This window comes from Coenobita brevimanus, chromosome 78 (assembly GCF_032717465.1).
Source record: "Coenobita brevimanus isolate Jiangsu-jjx chromosome 78, ASM3271746v2, whole genome shotgun sequence".
Classification (NCBI taxonomy): Eukaryota; Metazoa; Arthropoda; class Malacostraca; order Decapoda; family Coenobitidae; genus Coenobita; species Coenobita brevimanus.
In genome coordinates, this window is record NC_137031.1 from 10,574,256 (window position 1) to 10,594,423 (window position 20,168).

The window sequence follows — 20,168 nt, forward strand, 5'->3', positions numbered from 1 at the left end:
TGAAGGAGGAAGGAGTGACTATAATTATAGTGTTAAAAGATTTACGTAAAGGTTGAAGTGTAAGAAGTAAACAAATTACTGGAACCTCAAGATGTGAGAAGGGCCCCAGGACCAGATGGGATCTTTAACTAATTGGATACTAAAGCGATGCAGAGCACAGCTGGCGGATAATAATTACGGTTTAATTGTGGGTTCTCTGGAAGAAGGGAAAATGCCTTGGGAATGGAAGAGGGCCAATGTGGTACCAATTTATAAGGGAGGGAACAAGGAAGTACCCCTGAATTACAGACCAGTGTCCCTGACTAGTGTGGTTGTAAAACTGTGCAAGAGAATCCTGAAAGTATATATATATATATATATATATATATATATATATATATATGCCAGACGCCATGTATCCCAAACGGGGTGGCCAAGGGCTTAGAGTTAATTGTTTTACGGGGAGGGGCACTAATCCTCCACCAACCCCACTTGACACGTAGGGAGAACGTTATGCCAACAGCATCTGGTGTTCCCAGGCGGTCACCCATCCAAGTACTAACCAGACCCAACATTGCTTAACTTCGCTGATCGGACGGGAAGACAGATGGATAAAATATCTAGGAGATGGACATTTTGGCAGAAAGTTAGTTTGGATTCAGAAGTGGTAGGTCGTGTGTTTCCAACTTGTTGAGCTTCTACTCAAGGGTGATAGAAGTGCTGCAAGAGAGAGATATCATCCTATATATTACCACTGCCAGGAATTGAACCCAGTACTCTCAGATGAGAGCCAGGCAGCAATCCACTACACCACGTCCAGGAAAGAGATAGTTGGGTGGATTGTTTGTATTAAGATTTGGAGAAAGCCTTTGAGAAGGTACCCTACTAGCAACTAATGTGGAAATTGGAACACATAGGAGGACTGAAGGGGAACCTCTTAGAGTGGATGAGAGACTTCGTGAGAGACAGGCAAATGAGGACAGTAATAAAAGACATGATGTCTGGATGGAGGAAAGTAACAAGTGGAGGCCCACAGCGCTCAGTGTCAGTGCCTGTAATGTTCTTGATTTACATAAATGATATGGTAGATGGAATGAACAGTTATGCAAGTCTGTTTGCTGACGATGCAAAGATCATGAGGAGAGTAGAAGTTAAAGAAGACTGTAAAATGCTGCAGGATGACCTGGATAGGATCCATGATTGGAGCCAAAGGTGGGAAATGAAATTCAATACAAAAAATGTTAAATATTGGAAATGGGTAAAAGTACCAAGAGACCACCACTGAATTATTTGATGGGTAATGAACCAATCACAAAAGTGAGAGAAGAAAAGCACTTGGGAGTGCTAGTCCAGGGTAATTCTTCACCTGAAAAACTCATTAAGAAGGTAGCTAGAGACATATAATCTCTTAAATAAAATAAGAGTAGCATTTCATTACATGGATAAGGAGATGATGAGAAATTGATAGTGGCCATGATCCACCCCAGGTTGGAATATGCAGCAGTAGTGTGGTCCCCACATAAAAAGAAAGATATTAACAAGATCGAGAGAATACAGAGAACAGCAACCTGATAATACCTACCCTGACAGATCTGTCCTTTAGGGGAAGGCTGGAAAAAGTAGACCTACCCCTCTTAGAAGAAAGGAGAGAGAGGGGCGATGTGATTGCAGCATTCAGGGCCAGGATGGGAGCGGAAAAAATTGACAGAGAAGATCTGTTTATAGCTATGAGATGGGAGAGTACAAGAGGAGATGGAATGGAACCAAAAAAGCCAAGTTGCTTGAAGGATGTCAAGAAATATAGTTTTCCATATAGATGCATAGACCTGTGGTATGGCCTGGACAAAGAGATGGTCCAGTCTAAAAACTAAAACAAGTTCAAATCAAAATTCGACTTATCGAGAAACAGAGACTGGACCCCACAAGCATAGCTCATTTCCTGTATTCTACAACTAGATAACTACACACACACACACACACACACACACACACACACACACACACACACACACACACGTCGAGTTTGTCGTATACTGCATTTCCTGTCATACAATTTGGTCTTGCTATACTGTAATATTTGTGGCAGGTGAAAATTTATCATAATAAATAATTTTTCGTATAGTGAGATCGATATAATATGGGTTCAGTGGGGTAGGGAGGATGCCCTCAACTGAGAAACCTATAATTCCCTAAAATGCCTCAACCAGCCACTGGTCTGAGTCGTCGTCAAGGGTGCTCCCTGAGGCTGGGGGACGGCTGGAGGGCCTGGAAGATTACTTCAGGTTCTCGAAAAGAGGTGAAGAGAGATGGGGAGACTGGTGTGGTGATACCAAGGGAGGGTGATGCAGTGAGGCTGATGGAGAGTGATGCAGTGAGGCCAATGAAGAGTGATGCAGTGAGGTCAGTTGAGAGTGATACAGTGCGGCCAATTTTTGTGGTGAGATCAGTGGAGAACGGAATGGTGAGGGTGAGGGAGAGCACGGCAGTGTGGTGTACGGGTGTGTTGGGCTTCAATGAAGATGGAGTAAACAAGATAGAGGTTGGTGATGCAGGTTGTTGCATGGGTGTGTCACTTGTTGATGGCCGTAGCTCTTTCTTTGTGCTGCAGGCATATGAGACAATGATGGTGGTGGTCTGCCATGCTGCCTGTTTCTTAGTTGTCTGTTATTACATTTCTCACACTTCCCACAAACTTGTAGCTAGTGGAATGTAGTAATGGGTATAGGTCTCCAAATCTCCTTCCAAACCTGAGTGCTGTCTTGTTTCTGTGCTTTTTTTTTTACCTCCTATCTCAGCACTTTTTCCCTTTGCAGATTTAGAGACCTATACCCATTACCACATTCCAGACCTTAGCCACAAACATGTATTTGTAGCTGGTGGAATGCTCTAGTTTCTGTGCTTTTTTTATCTCTTGTCAGTGCACTTTTGCCATTCTTACTTCTGAACTAACATATTAGAAGAAAATTTTTGTTTTCTACTTTATGATCTTTTTGTGGAAGTGTAATTATGCTTAAAGCAAGTGTTAGATTTGGATTGTTATATACATGGCATACTGAAAGACTAAAATGAGGGTGCCTTCCCATGAGAAGAAGTGTTTTGGTACATTCTTTAATTGTAGGCGAGCTGTAACCTACCAATACAGCATTGTGCAAAATGGCGTACTTATGGGTGACTATGATGCGGTTTTCAGGCTGTAACTCGCGAACTGTAGCCTGAATGCTTTTCTAAATACGAAAAGAAACATCTACACTTGACGAGAGGGGTTCTGGTGTATAGTACACTCACTTATGCCGTTTTGTTTTTGAAGTTATGACTGATGAAGAAGAAAAAAAAATGAACAAAATCGATGTTTTTGCTGTTCAGTTTTGCAAATCGTAGGAAAGGTAGCAAGACTTTTGCAAGTAGTTTTGCACTTGAATAGTGAAAGTCTTTTAGTTCATAAGCTTAGAACTGGGCTTTGTGACTGTTTTTGCGCAATTCTCTCATACTTTATGTACAGGACGCCATTTTGAACCTGCGCCTTTCATAGTTACGGAGTGGCTACCACACACTGTGATAACTGAACAGGCATTTACTGTGCATGAGGCAGGCCTAAGGTGGAATATGTAAAGGAAATGCATTTGTAATAATTAATTTTCCTTCATTCTTTCGTCTCCCTTCTACGTACGGATGACCCTACACTGAGTGACAAGCCAAATGGTTTCCTGTACTTCGAGAAACCATTTACCACACCTTTTGGTAACCATATAGACCAAATTATGGTGCCTGGTGGCATACTGAGTAATTAACATGCTGCAATTGGATTGAGTCGGTGCAGGTTTATATCCAAAGGATGGTTGGGGTTTATTGCTCTTGTAAAGCCACTCGGGGATGAGTGACGCTGGTCAGTCTCATCTTAAATGTCAGGACCAAGTTGCCTAGCCCTGAGTTTCCACTCTCCTCATGGGGCAACATAGAATTGGATGCTGGATGAATGGATGGAAAATCATGTTAACATAACTTATGGGTGGTTGTATAAGAATTATATATTTAATGAATATGTAAAGTTGGCCTTTGGAAAATCAGTATTGAGATGGGTTTTGTGTATTGACAGGGAGACTTGTATAGAGTTTTATAGCCCATCCACTAACTCGATGCAGTGCTGCTCTCGGATGACTCCCCTTTCCTCTCTTCCTTCTTTCCTTCTTCTTTCCTTCCGTCCTTCCTCTTCTGTTTTTCTCACCTTTTTTCTTTCGTCTTCCTTCTGTCTGTGGGTGACTATACTGAGTGACGAGCCAAATGGTTTCCTGTACATCAGGAAACCCTTTACCACGTTGGGTGGTAACCATACAACGAAACTGTGATGCCTGGTGGTTTAGTTGGTAATTAAGGCACTCTAGCCAGATTGAGCCTATGTAGGTTTATATCCAAGGGGTTGTTAGGGTTTATTGCTCACATAATGCCACTCAGGGATGAGTAAGGCTGGTCACTTTCGTCTTAAATGTCAGGACCAACTGCCTAGCCACGGGCTCCTGCACTCCTCGTGGGGCAACACAGGATTACATGTATGTATGTACCGGTATGTAAAACCCCTGTAGAGGGGTTGGGGGGGTATTACAGCATTATTTTTAAAAATGCAGGATCCTGCAGGACCTTGGCTAAAGTATGACAGATAAATGGGGGATTACTGTATATTGCATATGGAAGGATGGCTGATGTATGACAAGCAGTGATGTAAGTCACTAACCACCTATTATAAATTGGTGAGACCATTATGAGATTTTTTAGGTTACCGTGTATGGGTGCTTGACAGAGTTGGAGGTTATGAATACGGTATTCTGTACCAGCATCTGTACTGTACATTTCGTACTTACTCCAGAGATGCCAGTGGTAAAGACGAAGGATGTGTGTGTTGGTGAGGTGCGTGAGTACCAGATGTCTTCTCCCCTAGGCACCATTACAGTTACTGCCTGCACATCTGGCCTCCACACACTGTCTCAACCGCCACATCTCAGTGATGAAAACTTTTCACCAAATATAAGGTATTTCACAGGTTTCATAGTTTGGGGTAAGGTACTTTTCATTCATATCTCCAGTTACTGATCCACCTGATGAATGAACCTACATCTTTTTATATCCTTAATGACCCAGAGCAGCTTCTGTGTTACCTACCCATACACTTGAGCATTTTGGAGAGGGTTCCTACACACTCAAACTGTTGGCTTCCTCTGTCTTTTTTTTTTCTTTTTCTTTTTTAGCTCCTCTTTTCACACTGGTGTGCCATCTTAAATTATTCTTGTACCCTTCGCCCACACTTTCTTAATGCTTAATTACGTCCTTCTTTGTTATATCTTACTTGTGGTGGCGACCATCATCCACTCACTTGATGTAGTGCTGCCTACTTCCTTAGCTTTTATCATTCTTTTTCTGTGCCTGCCCTCCTCTCTTTCTATTCCTCCTATCTTTCCTGTCACTTCTTATTCCTTTTCTCTCCTTTACAGGTGGCTTTACATTGAGTGACAAGCCAAATGGTTTCCTGTAAGCCAAGAAACCATTTACAACGCTGGGTGGTAACCATATAACCAAACCATACGTGCTCCCTACGTGTCAACAAGTGGGTTGGTGGAGGGTTGGTGCCCCTCCCTGTAAAACAACTAACTCAGTGTCAAATGGCCACCCTTTACAGGATTATAGTGTCTGGCAATAGATGGATAGACATAATAGGAATAATAAGAAGAATAGCAATAATAATAATAATAATAATATTAATAATACTGAGGGAGGTGAGAAGACACGAAGAAATCAGTAGGATAGAAGTTGTGGAAGCAGTGAAGAAAGTCAAATTGGGGAAAGCCCCAGGAATAGTTGGAGTGTGTGGTGAAATGCTGAAGCATGGGGGAGAGATAGTAGTAGAATGGATGTGGAAGATATGCAGATTGGCCTGGGAGGAAGGTAGAGTCCCGGAGGATTGGAAGTCAGGTATAATTATTCCCTTGTACAAAGGAGGTAGGGGGAGTTTTCAAGAATACTCCCCCAGTATCTCTGCTTGTCGTACAAGGCGACTAAAAGGGTTGGCGGAGGGTTAGTGCCCCTCCCCAGAAAACAACTAACTAAAAAGACCAACAAGAAGCCTCGGACAAGGACTGACCAAAAGATGACGACCAAGGACCGGACAAAGGACATGGTAATCACAACATGGAATGTAAGAGGTGCGAATGATGAGGTGAGAGAGAGGGCAAAAGAAGGAGTGTGTATAGTTGTGAGTAAAAGATGGAAGAACATAAGAGAGTATGGATCAGTTGGGTCAAGGATTGTGTGGGTAAGATTGAAAGTTGGAATACAAATGTGGGTGATTGTGTGCGTGTATGCACCAATGCAAGATCGTGCAAGCAGAATGAGAGAAGAGTTCTGGACGAATGTGGAAGTGTGCATGGAAAAGTTTGGAAGGAATGAGAGAGTGTTTTTGATTGGTGATGTGTATGGTAAAGTTCGGAATGTGAAGGTAGATGGAATAGTTGGTGAGTGGGGTGTGCCTGCTGAGATAGATGAGAATGGCGGTGCATTAGTGGGCAGTTGTCCTGGGAGGGGGTTGGTGTTAGCCAAAACCCTCTTCAGGCACAAAATGATCCACAGGTATACATAGCGAGTGATGAAAAGGGTGGGTGGTGAAATGTATGAAAGGAAGGCAATGATTGATTATGCGTGTGTGGATGAAAGGATGTGAAGATGTGTAATAGATGCAAGAGCTTATAGAGGTTGGGGGAGTGGACTTTTTGACCACTACTTGGTGGTGGCCAGAATCAAGGTCCAGTTAGAAGGAGAAATAAAAGGAGGGAAGGACGGGAAGATGGAGTATTTGCAAGGAGAGTGGAAAGGTTACAAGAGAATGAGAAAAAGGCAGAATATAAGAGAGAAGTGGAGGAACGATTGGGCAGATATGAATTGGAGCAAATGCGGGACGTGGAAGGTGTGTGCAGGATATTCATATAAGAAATATGTGCGGCATGTGATGTGGTGTGTGGGATGAAGAGAAGATGGAGGGGTGTGCAAGGAACAGTGTGGTGGAATGAAGAGGTGAGACAGGCCGTGGCACAAAAGAAGAAAGCATACAATGAATGGGTGAGAAATAGGGGCGTGGAAGAAGTTGAGAGGCGGAAGAGAGAGTTATATGTAGAAAGAAAGAGAGAGGTGAAAAGATTAGTAAGCGAGAGTAAGAAGAGAGGATGAGGAATTTGGAAGAAATTTGAGTGTAAAATGGAGGGACTGAAAGAAAATGTTCTGGAAAGAGGTGAAGAGAGTAAGACAGGGTGGAAGTGAGGTTAGCAGGGGAGTGAAAGATAAAAATGGTAGATTACTAGTGGAGAAGGGAGAAAAAGTGAGCAGATGGAGAGAACACTTCAAGGAATTGTTGAACATAGAGGATGGAAGTAATGCAAATATAAGTGGATGGGGAATGGCTGGGAGAAGGAGGGAGGTGAGAAGACAGGAAGAATTCAGTAGGATAGCAGTTGTGGAAACAATGAAGAAAGTTAAGCTGGGGAAAGCCCCAGGAATTGATGGAGTGTGTGGTGAAATGGTGAAGCATGAGGGAGAGATAGTAGCAGAATGGATGTAGAAGATGTGCAGATTAGCCTGGGAGGAAGGTAGAGTCCCGGAGGATTGGAAGTCAGGTATAATTATTCCCTTGTACAAAGGAAAAAGGGAAAAAGAAGTGTGTGGTAATCATAGGGGCATTTGTCTTCTTAGTATAATAGGAAAAGTGTATAGTAAGATACTTATTGACAGAGTTAGAGAAAGAACAGAGGAATTATTTGGAGAAGAACAGGGAGGCTTTAGGAAGGGAACAGATTGTGTAGATCAGATATTCGTTCTTAGATCTTTAGTGGAAAAGTTTCCAGAGAAGGGAAACAAGTTGTATGCGGTTTTCATGGATTTGGAGAAAGCATATGACAGGATTGTGGAAAGTATGAAGAATATATGGGGTAGATGGGAAGTTGTTCAATGCTGTGAAGAGTATGTATGATGGTGCTAAGGCTGCAGTGCGTGTGGATGGTGAACTGAGTGGATTTTTCTCTTTGAAGATTGGGTTGAAACAAGGATGTGTCATGTTTCCATGGTTGTTTAATCTGTACATGGATGGGGTAATAAAAGAGGCATAAGGTAGGGTAGTGGATGTTGGAGTGGCCCTGTTGAGAGAGAGTAGTGTTTGGAAACTCCCTGTACTGTTGTTTGCAGATGATATTGTGTTGTTGAGTGAAGACGAAGGGAAGCTGCAAGGCTTGGTGGATGAGTTTGGGAGTGTGTGTAAGAAACGGAATCTAAAGGCGAATGTAGGGAAGAGTAAAGTGATGGTCTTTGAGAGAGGTGAAGTCAGTGAATGTACAGCGAGGTTCGATGGTGAGGAATTGGAAAATGTGAAAACGTTTAAGTACTTGGGTAGTGTGATGAGTAAGGATGGAGGTCTGGAGGGTGAAGTGCTTGAAAGGGTACAGCAGGGAAGAAAGGTTGCTGGTTCCTTGAAAGCAGTGATAAGAAACAGGGAAGTGAGCATGGAAGTGAATAAGTTACCACATGACCTTACTGTGATATCAACTCTAACGTATGGAAGTGAAGCTTGGACATTGTTGGAAGGACCCAAGGCAAGAGTGAGAGCAGAGGAAATGAGTTATTTAAGAGGAGCCTGTGGAGTCACATGGAGAGACAGGCTGACAAATGAGGATATAAAGATTCGTTGTGGTTTGGATGGGGATGTGATAGGAAGCGTTGCGAGGAATATACTGAGTGGTTCGGCCATGTCGAGAGGATGGAGGGTGAAAGATTGACAAAGAGAATGTATGTGAGTGAGTTGGAGTGGGGGAAAGGGAGGAGGAGGCCAAGGATGAGATGGAGGGATGGGATGGAGAGGTATATGAGAGAGGGGGGTGTGAGTTAGAAGCAGTGCAGTGAAATGGCGTGGGACAGGGCAACGTGGAGGCGATTTGTTTGTGGCCACCCCGAACAGGATTGAGGCATTTCGCAATAGATAGATTGACAGACAAAGGAAAAGGGGGAAAAGAAGTGTGTAGTAATCATAGGGGCATTTGTTTTCCTAGTGTATTAGGAAAAGTGTATGGTAGGATACTTATTGATAGAATTTGGGAAATATCAGAGGAATTAGTTGTAGAAGAACAGGGAGGCTTTAGGAAGGGAAGAGGTTGTGTAGATCATATATTCATTCTTAGATCTTTAGTGGAGAAGTTTCTAGAGAAGGGAAAGCAGTTGTATGCAGCCTTCATGGATTTGGAGAAAGCATATGATGGTGGATAGACAAGGATTGTGGAAAGTATTAAGAATATATGGAGTAGATGGGAAGTTGTTGACTGCTGTCAATAGTATATATGATGGTGCTAAGGCTGCGGTGCGTGTGGATGGTGAACTGAGTGAATTTTTCTCTTCGGAGGTTGGGTTGAAACAGGGATGTGTCATGTCTCCATGGTTGTTCAATCTGTACATGAATGGGGTAATAAATGAGATACAAGGTAGGGCAGTGGATGTTGGAATGGCCCTAGTGAGAAAGGGTAGTGTTTGGAAACTCCCTGTACTGTTGGTTGCAGATTATACTGTGTTGTTAAGTGAAGACGAAGGGAAGCTGCAAGGCATGGTGGATGAGTTTGGGAGAGTGTGTAAGAAATGGAATCAAAAGGTGAATGTAGGGAAGAGTATAGTGATGGTCTTTGATGGAGGTGAAGTCAGTGAATGTACAGTGAGGTTGGATGGTGAGGAAATGGAAGATGTGAGTACTTTTAAGTACTTGTGAAGTGTGATGAGTAAGGATGTAAGTTTGGGGAGTGAAGTGCTTGAAAGGGTACAACAAGGAAGAAAGGTTGCTGGTTCCTTGAAAGCAGTGATAAGAAGCAGGGATGTGACCATGGAAGTGAAAAAGTTACTCCATAACAATATTGTGATACCAACTCTAACGTATGGAAGAGAAGCTAGGACGTTGTTGGAAGGACGCAAGTCAAGAGTGAGAGCAGTGGAAATGAGTTATTTAAGAGGAGCCTGTGGAGTCACATGGAGAGACAGGCTGACAATGAGGATATAAAGATTCATTGTGGTGTGGATATGGATGTGATAAGAAGTGTTAGGAGGAACACCCTGAGGTGGTTTGGCCATGTGGAGAGGATGGAGGGTGAGAGACTGACGAGGAGAGTGTTTGTGAGTGAGGTGGAGGGGGGAAGAGGGAGGGGAAGGCCGAGGATGAGATGGAGGGATGGGGTGGAGAGGTATATGAGAGAGAGGGGTGTGAGTTAGAAGCAGGGCAGTGAAATGGCGGAGGACAGGGCGACGTGGAGGCGATTTGTTTGTGGCCACCTATACAGGATTAAGGCATCTGGCAATAGATAGATAGATGGATGGATGGATAGATAATACACCCGATGTGTCATGTACCACATCTACCATCACCACAGGCTCTTTTCCTCCCCTGTCTTGTTGCCTCCCTCTTCCTCCCAAGTCTTATCGCCTCCCTCCCCCTCGCCCTCTCCTTCTCCTCTCTTCTCCCTTACTCTGGTGGATGATCACTGCACCCTCTATGGGCTTTGTTTGGAAACATATGCCTGGCAGGAACTGTCGGCATACTTTTGCTTCTACTTTGTGTAAATATTAATTTAACATTCAGTTACATTTATTTCCACTGAAAATCATTATTTGTGTTAAATAGAAGTCTGTCAAGGCGTGTTGGTGATCTAAAGTAGAAATACTCGCTAATCTTAGCATGTTGTCGCTCTGAATCCTAATTTTCTATTAGAAGTTAAATTCTGCAAAGTTTTTTAACCTAACTTCGGATAATTAGGTGCATATGAACCAATGTGGTCAAGAAAATAATATTTTGATATGAACCTATGTGGTGAAGAAAATAATATTTTCACAACAGTCAAGACTGCACTCCAGCACTGGGAACTTCCGACCAGCAGCCATACCACCACTGCTTTCATTTAGTCTCATTGGCTGGTACACAGAGAATAATTTCCCTGGTGTGCTTTTGTCTAGGCACTTACACATTGGAACAAATCACTAGCAATTATTCTTCTTGTCATCAGGCATTCTTGTAGGTCAGAATTAAGCAGTGTATGCAGGCTAAACGTAAACAAATTCGAGTATGCTGCCTCAGTGAGTAGTGACGCCACAACCAATCAGAGGCCATTTTAGAGTCTTATGATTTTTCAACTACTTTATCTATTATTTTGTCATGTATCTGTCCCCCTTTATTAATACTGAAGATGACAAAACAAAATAAGTTTCAAAGCAAGCCTGAGGACAGTAACTCACCCGTGGGGATGAGGGTGGTTTCATGGAATGTGGGAAGTTTGAGGGGAAGAGCGGGGGAAGTCGTTGAGGCATTCAGTAGGAGGTGGGTGGATGTGGCATGTTTGCAGGAAGTCCAGTAGAGGGGTGGATCAGCCAGAAAGATTGTTGGGAAGGACTGTTGCTATAAGTTGTTTTGGCAGGGGGGGACAGACGGATATAGAGGTGTTGGTGTGATGGTTGCGAAGAAATGAGTGGAATATGTTATGAATGTTTTGAGAGTAAGCGATAGGATATTGGTAGTGAAAATTCTGTTGGGTAGAAAGATAGCTGCAATTATATTGGCATATGCTCCACAGGCAGGATTGGATGAAGCAGAGAAAGATAGATTTTGGGATGATTTAATACGTGTAGTGGGTGGTATGCGGGATGATGAGTTAGTGATTTTGAGAGGGGACTTAAATGGTCATGTAGGTGAAGCAGCACAAGGTTATGAAGGAGTGCATGGGGGATGTGCATATGGTATAAGGAATGCAGAAGGGGAAAGGATACTCGAGTTTGGGGAGGCAACGGACATGATTGTGTGGAACACATATTTTAGGAAAAGAGACAGTAGGTTAATTACGTATGAGTTGGGGGGAGATAGCAGTCAGATAGATTATTTTCTGGTTAGGAGGGCCAATAGGAGGTTAGTGAGGGATGTTAAAGTTATAGGAAGTGAGGAGTGTGTGCAGCAGCACAAACTATTGATTTGTGATATGGTGCTTAAAGAACAAGTGATGAAAAAGAGGACTTATGTACTTAGGAGGAAAATATGGATGCTGAAAAACCAAGTAGTAAGGGATGCCTTCTATAGCGAGTTGAGGAGAGTGGTGGCTGAACAGGGGGCCGTAGACAGAGGCGTTAGTGAACAGTACAGAGCCCTCAAGAACAGTTTCTTGAAAGTTACTGATGTAACATGCGGTTGTACAAGAGGACCACCAAGATATAAAGTAACATGATGGTGGGATGAGGGTGTAGAAGCTGCAGTTAAGGAGAAAAGAAGGCTTTTCCGGGATTGGAAGAAGGGTGGTAGCAAAGAGGAATATTTGGCTTCCAAGCGTAGGGCTAGAAGAGAGGTATACAGGGCAAAGTCTGAGTCACAGAGACTTACTTGATAACCTAAATCATGGGGAAAGGAAAAATATGATATTTAGGGTGGCAGGTCAAGTGAAGAGGGATAATCAGGATATTATAGGTGAGCAGTGTGTGAAGATTGATGAAGGAAGGGTAGTGGTGAACAGTGAGGATATTAAAGATGCATGGAGAGAGCATTATAACCGGTTGTTGAATGAGGAGTTTGACTGGGACAGGGAAGGTTTGGAGCCAGCATATCCAGTGTCTGGCCCTTGGCCTTTGATTGATACTGCTACTGTGAGTGAGGCAATAGGCAGAATGAGGGTGGGGAAGGTAGCAGGTGTGTCTGGGTTGACTGCCGAAATGTTGAAGGTCTCAGGCAATATAGGGGTGAGTTTAGTCACTGACCTGATAAATAGGATTATTTATGAGTGTGTTGTCCCAGATGATTGGCTGAAGAGTGTAATTGTAAATGTGTATAAAGAGAAGGGTGATGCCCTGGAAAGAGGAAATTATAGAGGTATAAAGCTTTTAGATCAGATAATGAAGGTAATGGAGAGAATTTTAGAAGGTATGATTAGAGAAAGAGTGAATATTGATGAGATGCAGTTTGGGTTTATGCCAGGTAGGGGGACCACTGATGCTATAGTCATTGTTCGACAGCTTCAAGAAAAATATATTGGTAGGAGAAGGGATCTTTACTTTGTTTTTGTTGATTTGGAAAAGGCCTTTGACAGAGTCCCTAGAGAGATGGTGAAATGGGCAATGAGAAAGCTTGGCTTGGAGGAGTGGCTGGTTAGGGTGGTTATGGCTATGTATGTGGGTGCTCACACCCAGGTAAGAGTGAAAGGAGATTTGAGTGATGAGTTTTCCATAATGTTGGTGTGCATCAGGGGTCAGTCTTGAGTCCCATGTTGTTTATCATGGTACTTGAAGCCCTTTCACGTGACTTTAGAAACGGACTCCCATGGGAGATGTTGTATGCTGATGATTTGGTGTTGATTGCAAAGAACGAAAGGGAGGCAGAGGAAGGGTTTAGGAAGTGGAGAGATGGTATAGGGCACAAGGGTTTAAGGGTAAATGCAGATAAAACAAAAGTGATGATATCTAGGGTTGGTGGCGGTACTGTCAAAGACGAGGGAGAGTGGCCATGTGCAGTTTGCCACAAGGGCGTGGGAAGTAATTCCATCTTGTTCGGTGTGTGTGATAAATGGGTGCATAAGAGATGTAGTGGTATCAGAGGTAGATTGCGAGATAATGCAGATTATATGTGTATGGCGTGTCGGGGTGAGCAGGTGGAGATTGTCAGACGTGAAAGGGATTGAACTTGCTGGTGAATCTCTTGAGTGTGTGGAAGAGTTTTGTTATTTGGGAGACATGTTGTGTGCTGGAGGTGAGGCTGGAGCCAGCTCTGTGGCTAGGGTGAGAAGTGGTTGGAAGAAGTTCAGGGAGCTCTTGCCTCTCCTGACATTGAGAGGACTCTCCCTACGTGCTAAGGGGTCTTTGTATGCAGCATGTGTTAGGAGTGTAATGCTGTATGGTAGTGAGACCTGGGCAGTGAAGGAGGAAGATATTTGCCGGCTCAGACATACAGAAATGACAGTGATTAGGTGGATGTGCAGTGCGTCCCTGCGTCCAAGGCCTGGAGGGGCTGCGTTTACGATGGAAGAGTTAAGAGGTAGGATGGGACTGGAGTGTATTGGTGTTGTGATGAGGAGAGGTAGATTGAGATGGTTTGGACATGTGGAGAGGATGGGGGATGATAATTGGGTGAGGAACGTGAGAAATGTTAATATTGGGGGTGGGGTTATGAGGGATAAACCGAGAAAGACATGGGATGAGGTCATTAAGTGTGACCTCAGGGTTAAGAGACTGAACAGGGAGGCTGCAATGGATCGTGCAGCGTGGAGAGCCACCATTAGGTGACCAAGGCCGACACATGCAAGCATGTTGGAGCCTTTAAAAACAAAAACGAAAACGTATCTGCACAATTTTGTTTGGTTAAAATGGTTGACGTAGTAATTTTATGTGTATTTTTTTACCAATACAAGTATCTTGCTTTAAATTTTTTTTTTTTACTGGAAACTCGTCTATTATGGCACCTGGTGGGTTAGTGGGTAATTGTAAGGCAGTCCAATTGGATTGAGCCTGTGTAGGTTTATCTCCAGGGGGTGGTTGGGGTTTATTGTTCATGTAGTGGCACTCGGGGATGAGTGAGGCTGGTCACTGTCATCTCAGATGTCAGGATCAAAATGCCTAGCCCTGGGCCTCTGCACTCTTCATGGGGCAACACAGGATAGGATGATGATGATGTAGTAATGGAAAATTAATAGGTATTTTTCTGTTCTTTTGGTAATTTTTCTCTCATTTGCTGATGACTGAATAGTAAAAGAACAACAGTAGAAAAAATGCACCTTATAAAAAAGGCTTACTTTGTTGTATATCCCAAGGCAGGAGGTTGAACTGCTGAGTGCAAAAGGCGAAGGAGATCCCCCACAAGCAGTAAAGAGTTGTTTGCACTGGCTGCAGGTGTATTTCAAGGACCCAGCCCAGCTGACACAGATTCCAGTATCCAGACCCAATATATGTCACCTACACACCAACAACCCAGGTCAGTACATTGTTCACCATACATTTATACTGTACAGTATTAGTGTCTTGACTTATATAGTGCAGTACTACTGCTAAAGTGTACCTAGCTCAGTATCCAGACCCAGCATCTGACTTGTGCACTCCAGCAACCTGGATAGACACTATACCAGCCTAGTCTGCTATACGTACAGTTGTATTAGTGTGTAAACTTGTATAGCATCGCACAGTACAGCCATTATATTTATTTCAGTACCCAGATCCAGCATGTCACCTGCTCTCCAGGAACTATCAGAATTCCTATATTTCTGTAAGAAATCTTTGTTTACTGAACTGCTTCTCTTTGAAGCTCGTTTCCCTAAATTATTCCCCCCCCCCCCCAGCCTTCAACCTCTGGCAAGTCAAGTCCTACTGTTACAGACTTTTTATGAATGGAGGACAATTGTAATCTGATGTATGGATTTTTTTTTTCCCCCTTCTTGTACTTATCTTGTGTTAAAAAAAAGATAAATAAATAAATACCAGTAAGTAATGCTGGAGAGGGACACCCTTATGCAGTGGTACCAAATGAGCTGCCTGATTTTGCAGACATCCTTCATTTCTCTCTCTCACCTATAAAAGAGGATGTTGGCCTGCAGGAAATGGGTAACTTTAACCCCTAAAGACCAGAAATCTCCCACCCTGACTTTCCCCCCTGCTGCATTTCGGGTCCGATTTTTCAGCTTTCATCAAGGTAAATTTTGTTCTTATAGATTTCAAGGGATTGAATTTACACATCTGGAAATGTATATTTCACTCTCATATGTCTAGTGGTTATCGCACTTGGCCATCAAAGCTTTAAAAAAAAAAAAAAAATCTAATTTCCAAAATTTTTCTACTTTCGTTCTTACCTCTCATAAGAACGAAAGTAGAAAAATTTTGGAAATTAGATTTTTTTTTTTTTCCAAATAACCTTACAGAAATCAATAAAATCGATATGAATTATGTGCCTAAGCATGAAACAAATTGAAGGAGTGAGCATGAAAAAAAAAATAAATAAATAAATAAATTATGTTTTGTAGCCAGCCTGTCTACGATCGTCAGTATTAGGATTTTAAATAGCAGGACCTGAAACTGTTGGCCATCAAACATCAGTCTTTATTGGTTAACCTGCAGTCCATTGGGTTAATATTAAGATGAGCCTGGGGCCATATCATCAAGGAAGGCAGTGATTGATTATGTGTGTGTGGATGAAAGGATGCGAAGATGTGTAGTGGATGCAAGAGCTTATAGAGGTTGGGGGAGTGGACTTTCTGACCACTACTTGGTGGTGGCCAGAATTAGGATACAAGTAAGATGGAGGAATAGAAGAAGGGAAAGACAAGAGGAAGGAGCAGTTGCAAGGAGAGTGGAAAGGTTACAAGAGGATGAGAAAAAGGCAGAGTATAAGTGAGAAGTGGAGGAACGATTGGGCAAATATGAATTGGAGCAGATGGGGGACATGGAAGGTGTGTGCAGGATATTTACAGAAGAAATATGTGCAGCATGTGACGTGGTGTGTGGGAGGAAGAGAAGACGGAGGGGGGTGCAAGGAAGAGCGTGGTGGACTGAAGAGGTGAGACAGGCTGTGGCACAAAAGATGAAAGCATACAATGAATGGATGAGAGGTAGGGGCGTGGAAGAGGTTGAGAAGGGGAAGAGAGAGTTGTATGTAGAAAGAAAGAGAGAAGTGAAGAGATTAGTAAGAGAGAGTAAGAAGAGAGTGGATGAGGAATTTGGAAGGAATTTGAGTGTAAAGTGGAGGGACTGTAAGAAGATGTTCTGGAAAGAGGTGAAGAGAGTAAGACAGGGTGGAAGTGAGGTTAGCAGGGGAGTGAAAGATAAAAATGGTAGATTACTAGTGGAGAAGGGAGAAAAAGTGAGCAGATGGAGAAAACACTTTAAGGAATCGTTGAACATAGAGGACGGAAGTAATGCGAGTATAAGTGGCTGGGGACTGGCTGAGAAAAGGAGGGAGGTGAGAAGACAGGAAGAAATCAGTAGGATAGAAGTTGTGGTAGCAATAAAGAAGGTTAAATTGGGGAAAGCCCCAGGAATTGATGGAGTTTTGTGGTGAAATTCTGAAGCATGGGGGAGAGATAGTAGTAGAATGGATGTGGAAGATGTGCAGATGGGCCTTGGAGGAAGGTAGAGTCCCGGAGGATTGGAAGTCAGGTATAATTATTCCCATGTACATAGGAAAAGGGGAAAAAGAAGTGTGTGGCAATCATAGGGGCATTTGTCTTCTTAGTATAATAGGTATATAGTGTATGGTAGGATACCTATTGACAGAGTTAGAGAAAGAACAGCGGAATTAGTTGGAGAACAGGGAGGCTTTAGGAAGGGAAGAGGTTGTGTAGATCAGATATTCATTCTTAGATCTTTAGTGGAAAAGTTTCTAGAGAAGGGAAAGAAGTTGGATGCGGCTTTCATGGATTTGGAGAAAGCACATGACAGGGTGGATAGACAAGGATTGTGGTAAGTATTAAGAATATATGGAGTAGATGGAAAGTTGTTGAATGCTGTGAAGAGTATGTATGATGGTGCTAAGGCTGCAGTGCGTGTGGATGGTGAACTAAGTGAATTTTTCTCTTTGGAGGTTGGGTTGAAACAAGGATGTGTCATGTCTCCATGGTTGTTCAATCTGTTCACAGATGGGGTAATAAAAGAGGTACAAGGTAGGGTAGTGGATGTTGGAGTGGCCCAGGTGAGAGAGGATAGTGTTTGGAAACTTCCTGTACTGTTGTTTGCAGATGAGACTGTGTTCTTGAGTGAAGACGAAGGGGAGCTGCAAGGCTTGGTGGATGAGTTTGGGAGAGTGTGCAAGAAACAGAATCTAAAGGTGAATGTAGGGAAGAGTAAAGTGATGGTCTTTGAGAGAGGTGAAGTCAGTGACTGTACAGCGTGGTTGGATGGTGAGGAATTGGAAAATGTGAGTACGTTTAAGTACTTGGGTAGTGTGATGAGTAAGGATGGAGGTTTGGAGGGTGAGTGCTTGAAAGGGTACAGCAGGGAAGAAAGGTTGCTGGTTCTCTGAAAGCAGTGATAAGAAACAGGGAAGTGAGCATGGAAGTGAAAAAGTTACTACATGATAGTATTGTGATACCAACCCTAACGTATGGAAGTGAAGCTTGGACATTGTTGGAAGGACACAAGTCAAGAGTGAGAGCAGTGGAAATGAGTTATTTAAGAGGAGCCTGTGGAGTCACATGGAGAGACAGGCTGACGAATGAGGATATAAAGGAGCATTGTGGTGTGGATGTGGTTGTGATAGGAAGTGTTATGAGGAACACACTGAGGTGGTTTGGCCATGTGGAGAGGATGGAGGGTGAAAGACTGACGAAGAGAGTGTATGTGAGTGAGGTGGAGGGGGGAAGAGGGAGGGGGAGGCTGAGGATGAGATGGAGGGATGGGGTGGAGAGGTATATGAGAGAGGGGGGAGTGAGTTAGGAGCAGGGCAGTGAAATGGCAGGGGACAGGACGACGTGGAGGCGATTTGTTTGTGGCCACCCCAAACGGGATTGAGGCATCTGGCAATAGATAGATCAAAACTCAACATTTGTTGAATTGGGGGAGGTGGTAGCTGAATCGGTAGAGAGGCGGCGTGCAATCCTGATGGACCCAGGTTCGAATCCCAGCTGGGGCAGGGGACAGTTGAAGGTTTTGAATTTCATAAAAAGCAGACTTTCCTGTTCTATCAGTTGACCCGCCGACATGTCGTAAAATACCCCCGCTAATACCAACACAGTAATCCCCGTACTCTCCCTATGCTCACTTTCCGGACATCCCCACTTACCGGATATTTTGGTCCCGGGATCAAATATTCCCAAAATGGGCCAAAAATTGCAAAAAATTCGAAAAAAAATCTGACTTTTTTTCCCCCCCATAACTTGAACTCAGCACGCGCGGCGCGAACCAGCTGTGTTTTGGTGCGTAGTTCCATCACCGTCTGCTAGAGCGCCCCTGCATCCTCCCCACTTACCGCCCGTCTCTTGTTGTGAGTGCACGCTCGTGATCATGGCCGTCCACGTGCTCGTTTTTGTGGTGGTGCCCTACCTGCTGCAGGCTCTCCTGCTACTCTCCTTCCTCTTGTTAGTGTGTGTGATGATGGCCCCACCACCTGAGAAGAGGAAGAGAGTGGTTTTGACTCTGGAGAAGAAGAAGGAGATATTGGACAAGGTGGACGCAGGATGGTCAGCCTCACGCATCCTCTGTGAATTCAACCTGGCCCGATCTACTTTGTTTGATATCAAGAGATCCCGCGACAAACTCATGCAGTACATGGCTGACTTCTCATCGAAGAGCAAACGCAACGTGGAGAGGAAGATGATGTTTACTCCCCGGTATGCAGAAGTTGACCATTCCACGTTGATTTGGTATCGACAGCAACCTGCTACTGGTGTGCTGGTGCATGGCACAGTGCTGAAGGCTGCTGCTGAGAAGTTCACAAGGCTTCACGATGCCCCAGACTTCAAGACATCCGAGGGTTGGCTCTTCGCTTTCAAGTTACAACATGGCCTTACCAACCATAAGGCCCATGCCGAAGCCTTGGATGCCAACGGGGATGGAGTGGAGGAGTTTCGGCACAAGGGGAAGCGATTGATCGACAGGGAGGGCCTCACTGTCGGTCAAGTCTACAGTGCTGACGAAACTGGTTTATTCTATCACTCTTTGCCAACGAACACTCTAGCCGAGGAGACGGAGAAGCGTGTACCTGGCCGCAAGCTCTCCAAGCAATGGATATCTGCTTTGTGTTGTGCCAATGCTAACGGCATGCACCGGCTTAAGCCCGTTATTGTTGGCCGTGCAAAGCAGCCTCGGTGCCTTTGTGGGGTGATGGATGTCCTTCCTGTCGTATGGTACCATTCTTTGAAGGCGTGATTCACTGCCCGTGTCTTCAAAGACTGGTTCCACCGCCATTTTGTCAAGGAATCATCCATTACCAGACGGAGAAACTGAGAATCCCTCGCGACCAGGTAAAGGCCCTCCTTCTCCTCGACAATGCACCTGCCCACCCGTGCGACAAGGACTTGGTGGCTGAGAATGGGCGCATTAGGTGCATGTTTCTGCCACCTATTGCGACTGCTCTCATCCAACCAATGGACCAAGGAGTGATCATGGTAACGAAGAGGCTGTACCGATGGAAGTTCCTGGACGAGGTGATGGTTGTTCTCGAGGATGAGGACGAGCGCAGGGAGGGACGG

General features: G+C 43.9%; 1 protein-coding gene across 1 annotated transcript in view; it reads left to right on the forward strand.

The window, feature by feature from the left end:
- The window catches only part of agt (O-6-alkylguanine-DNA alkyltransferase), an 89,108-nt gene that overhangs the window by 16,546 nt on the left and 52,394 nt on the right, over positions 1-20,168 (forward strand). The window contains exons 2-3 of the mRNA XM_080279294.1: positions 4,838-5,000; positions 14,808-14,968. Coding sequence (XP_080135420.1) covers positions 4,840-5,000; positions 14,808-14,968 — 322 coding nt within the window. The 5' untranslated portion in view covers positions 4,838-4,839. The remainder of the gene's footprint in view (positions 1-4,837; positions 5,001-14,807; positions 14,969-20,168) is intronic.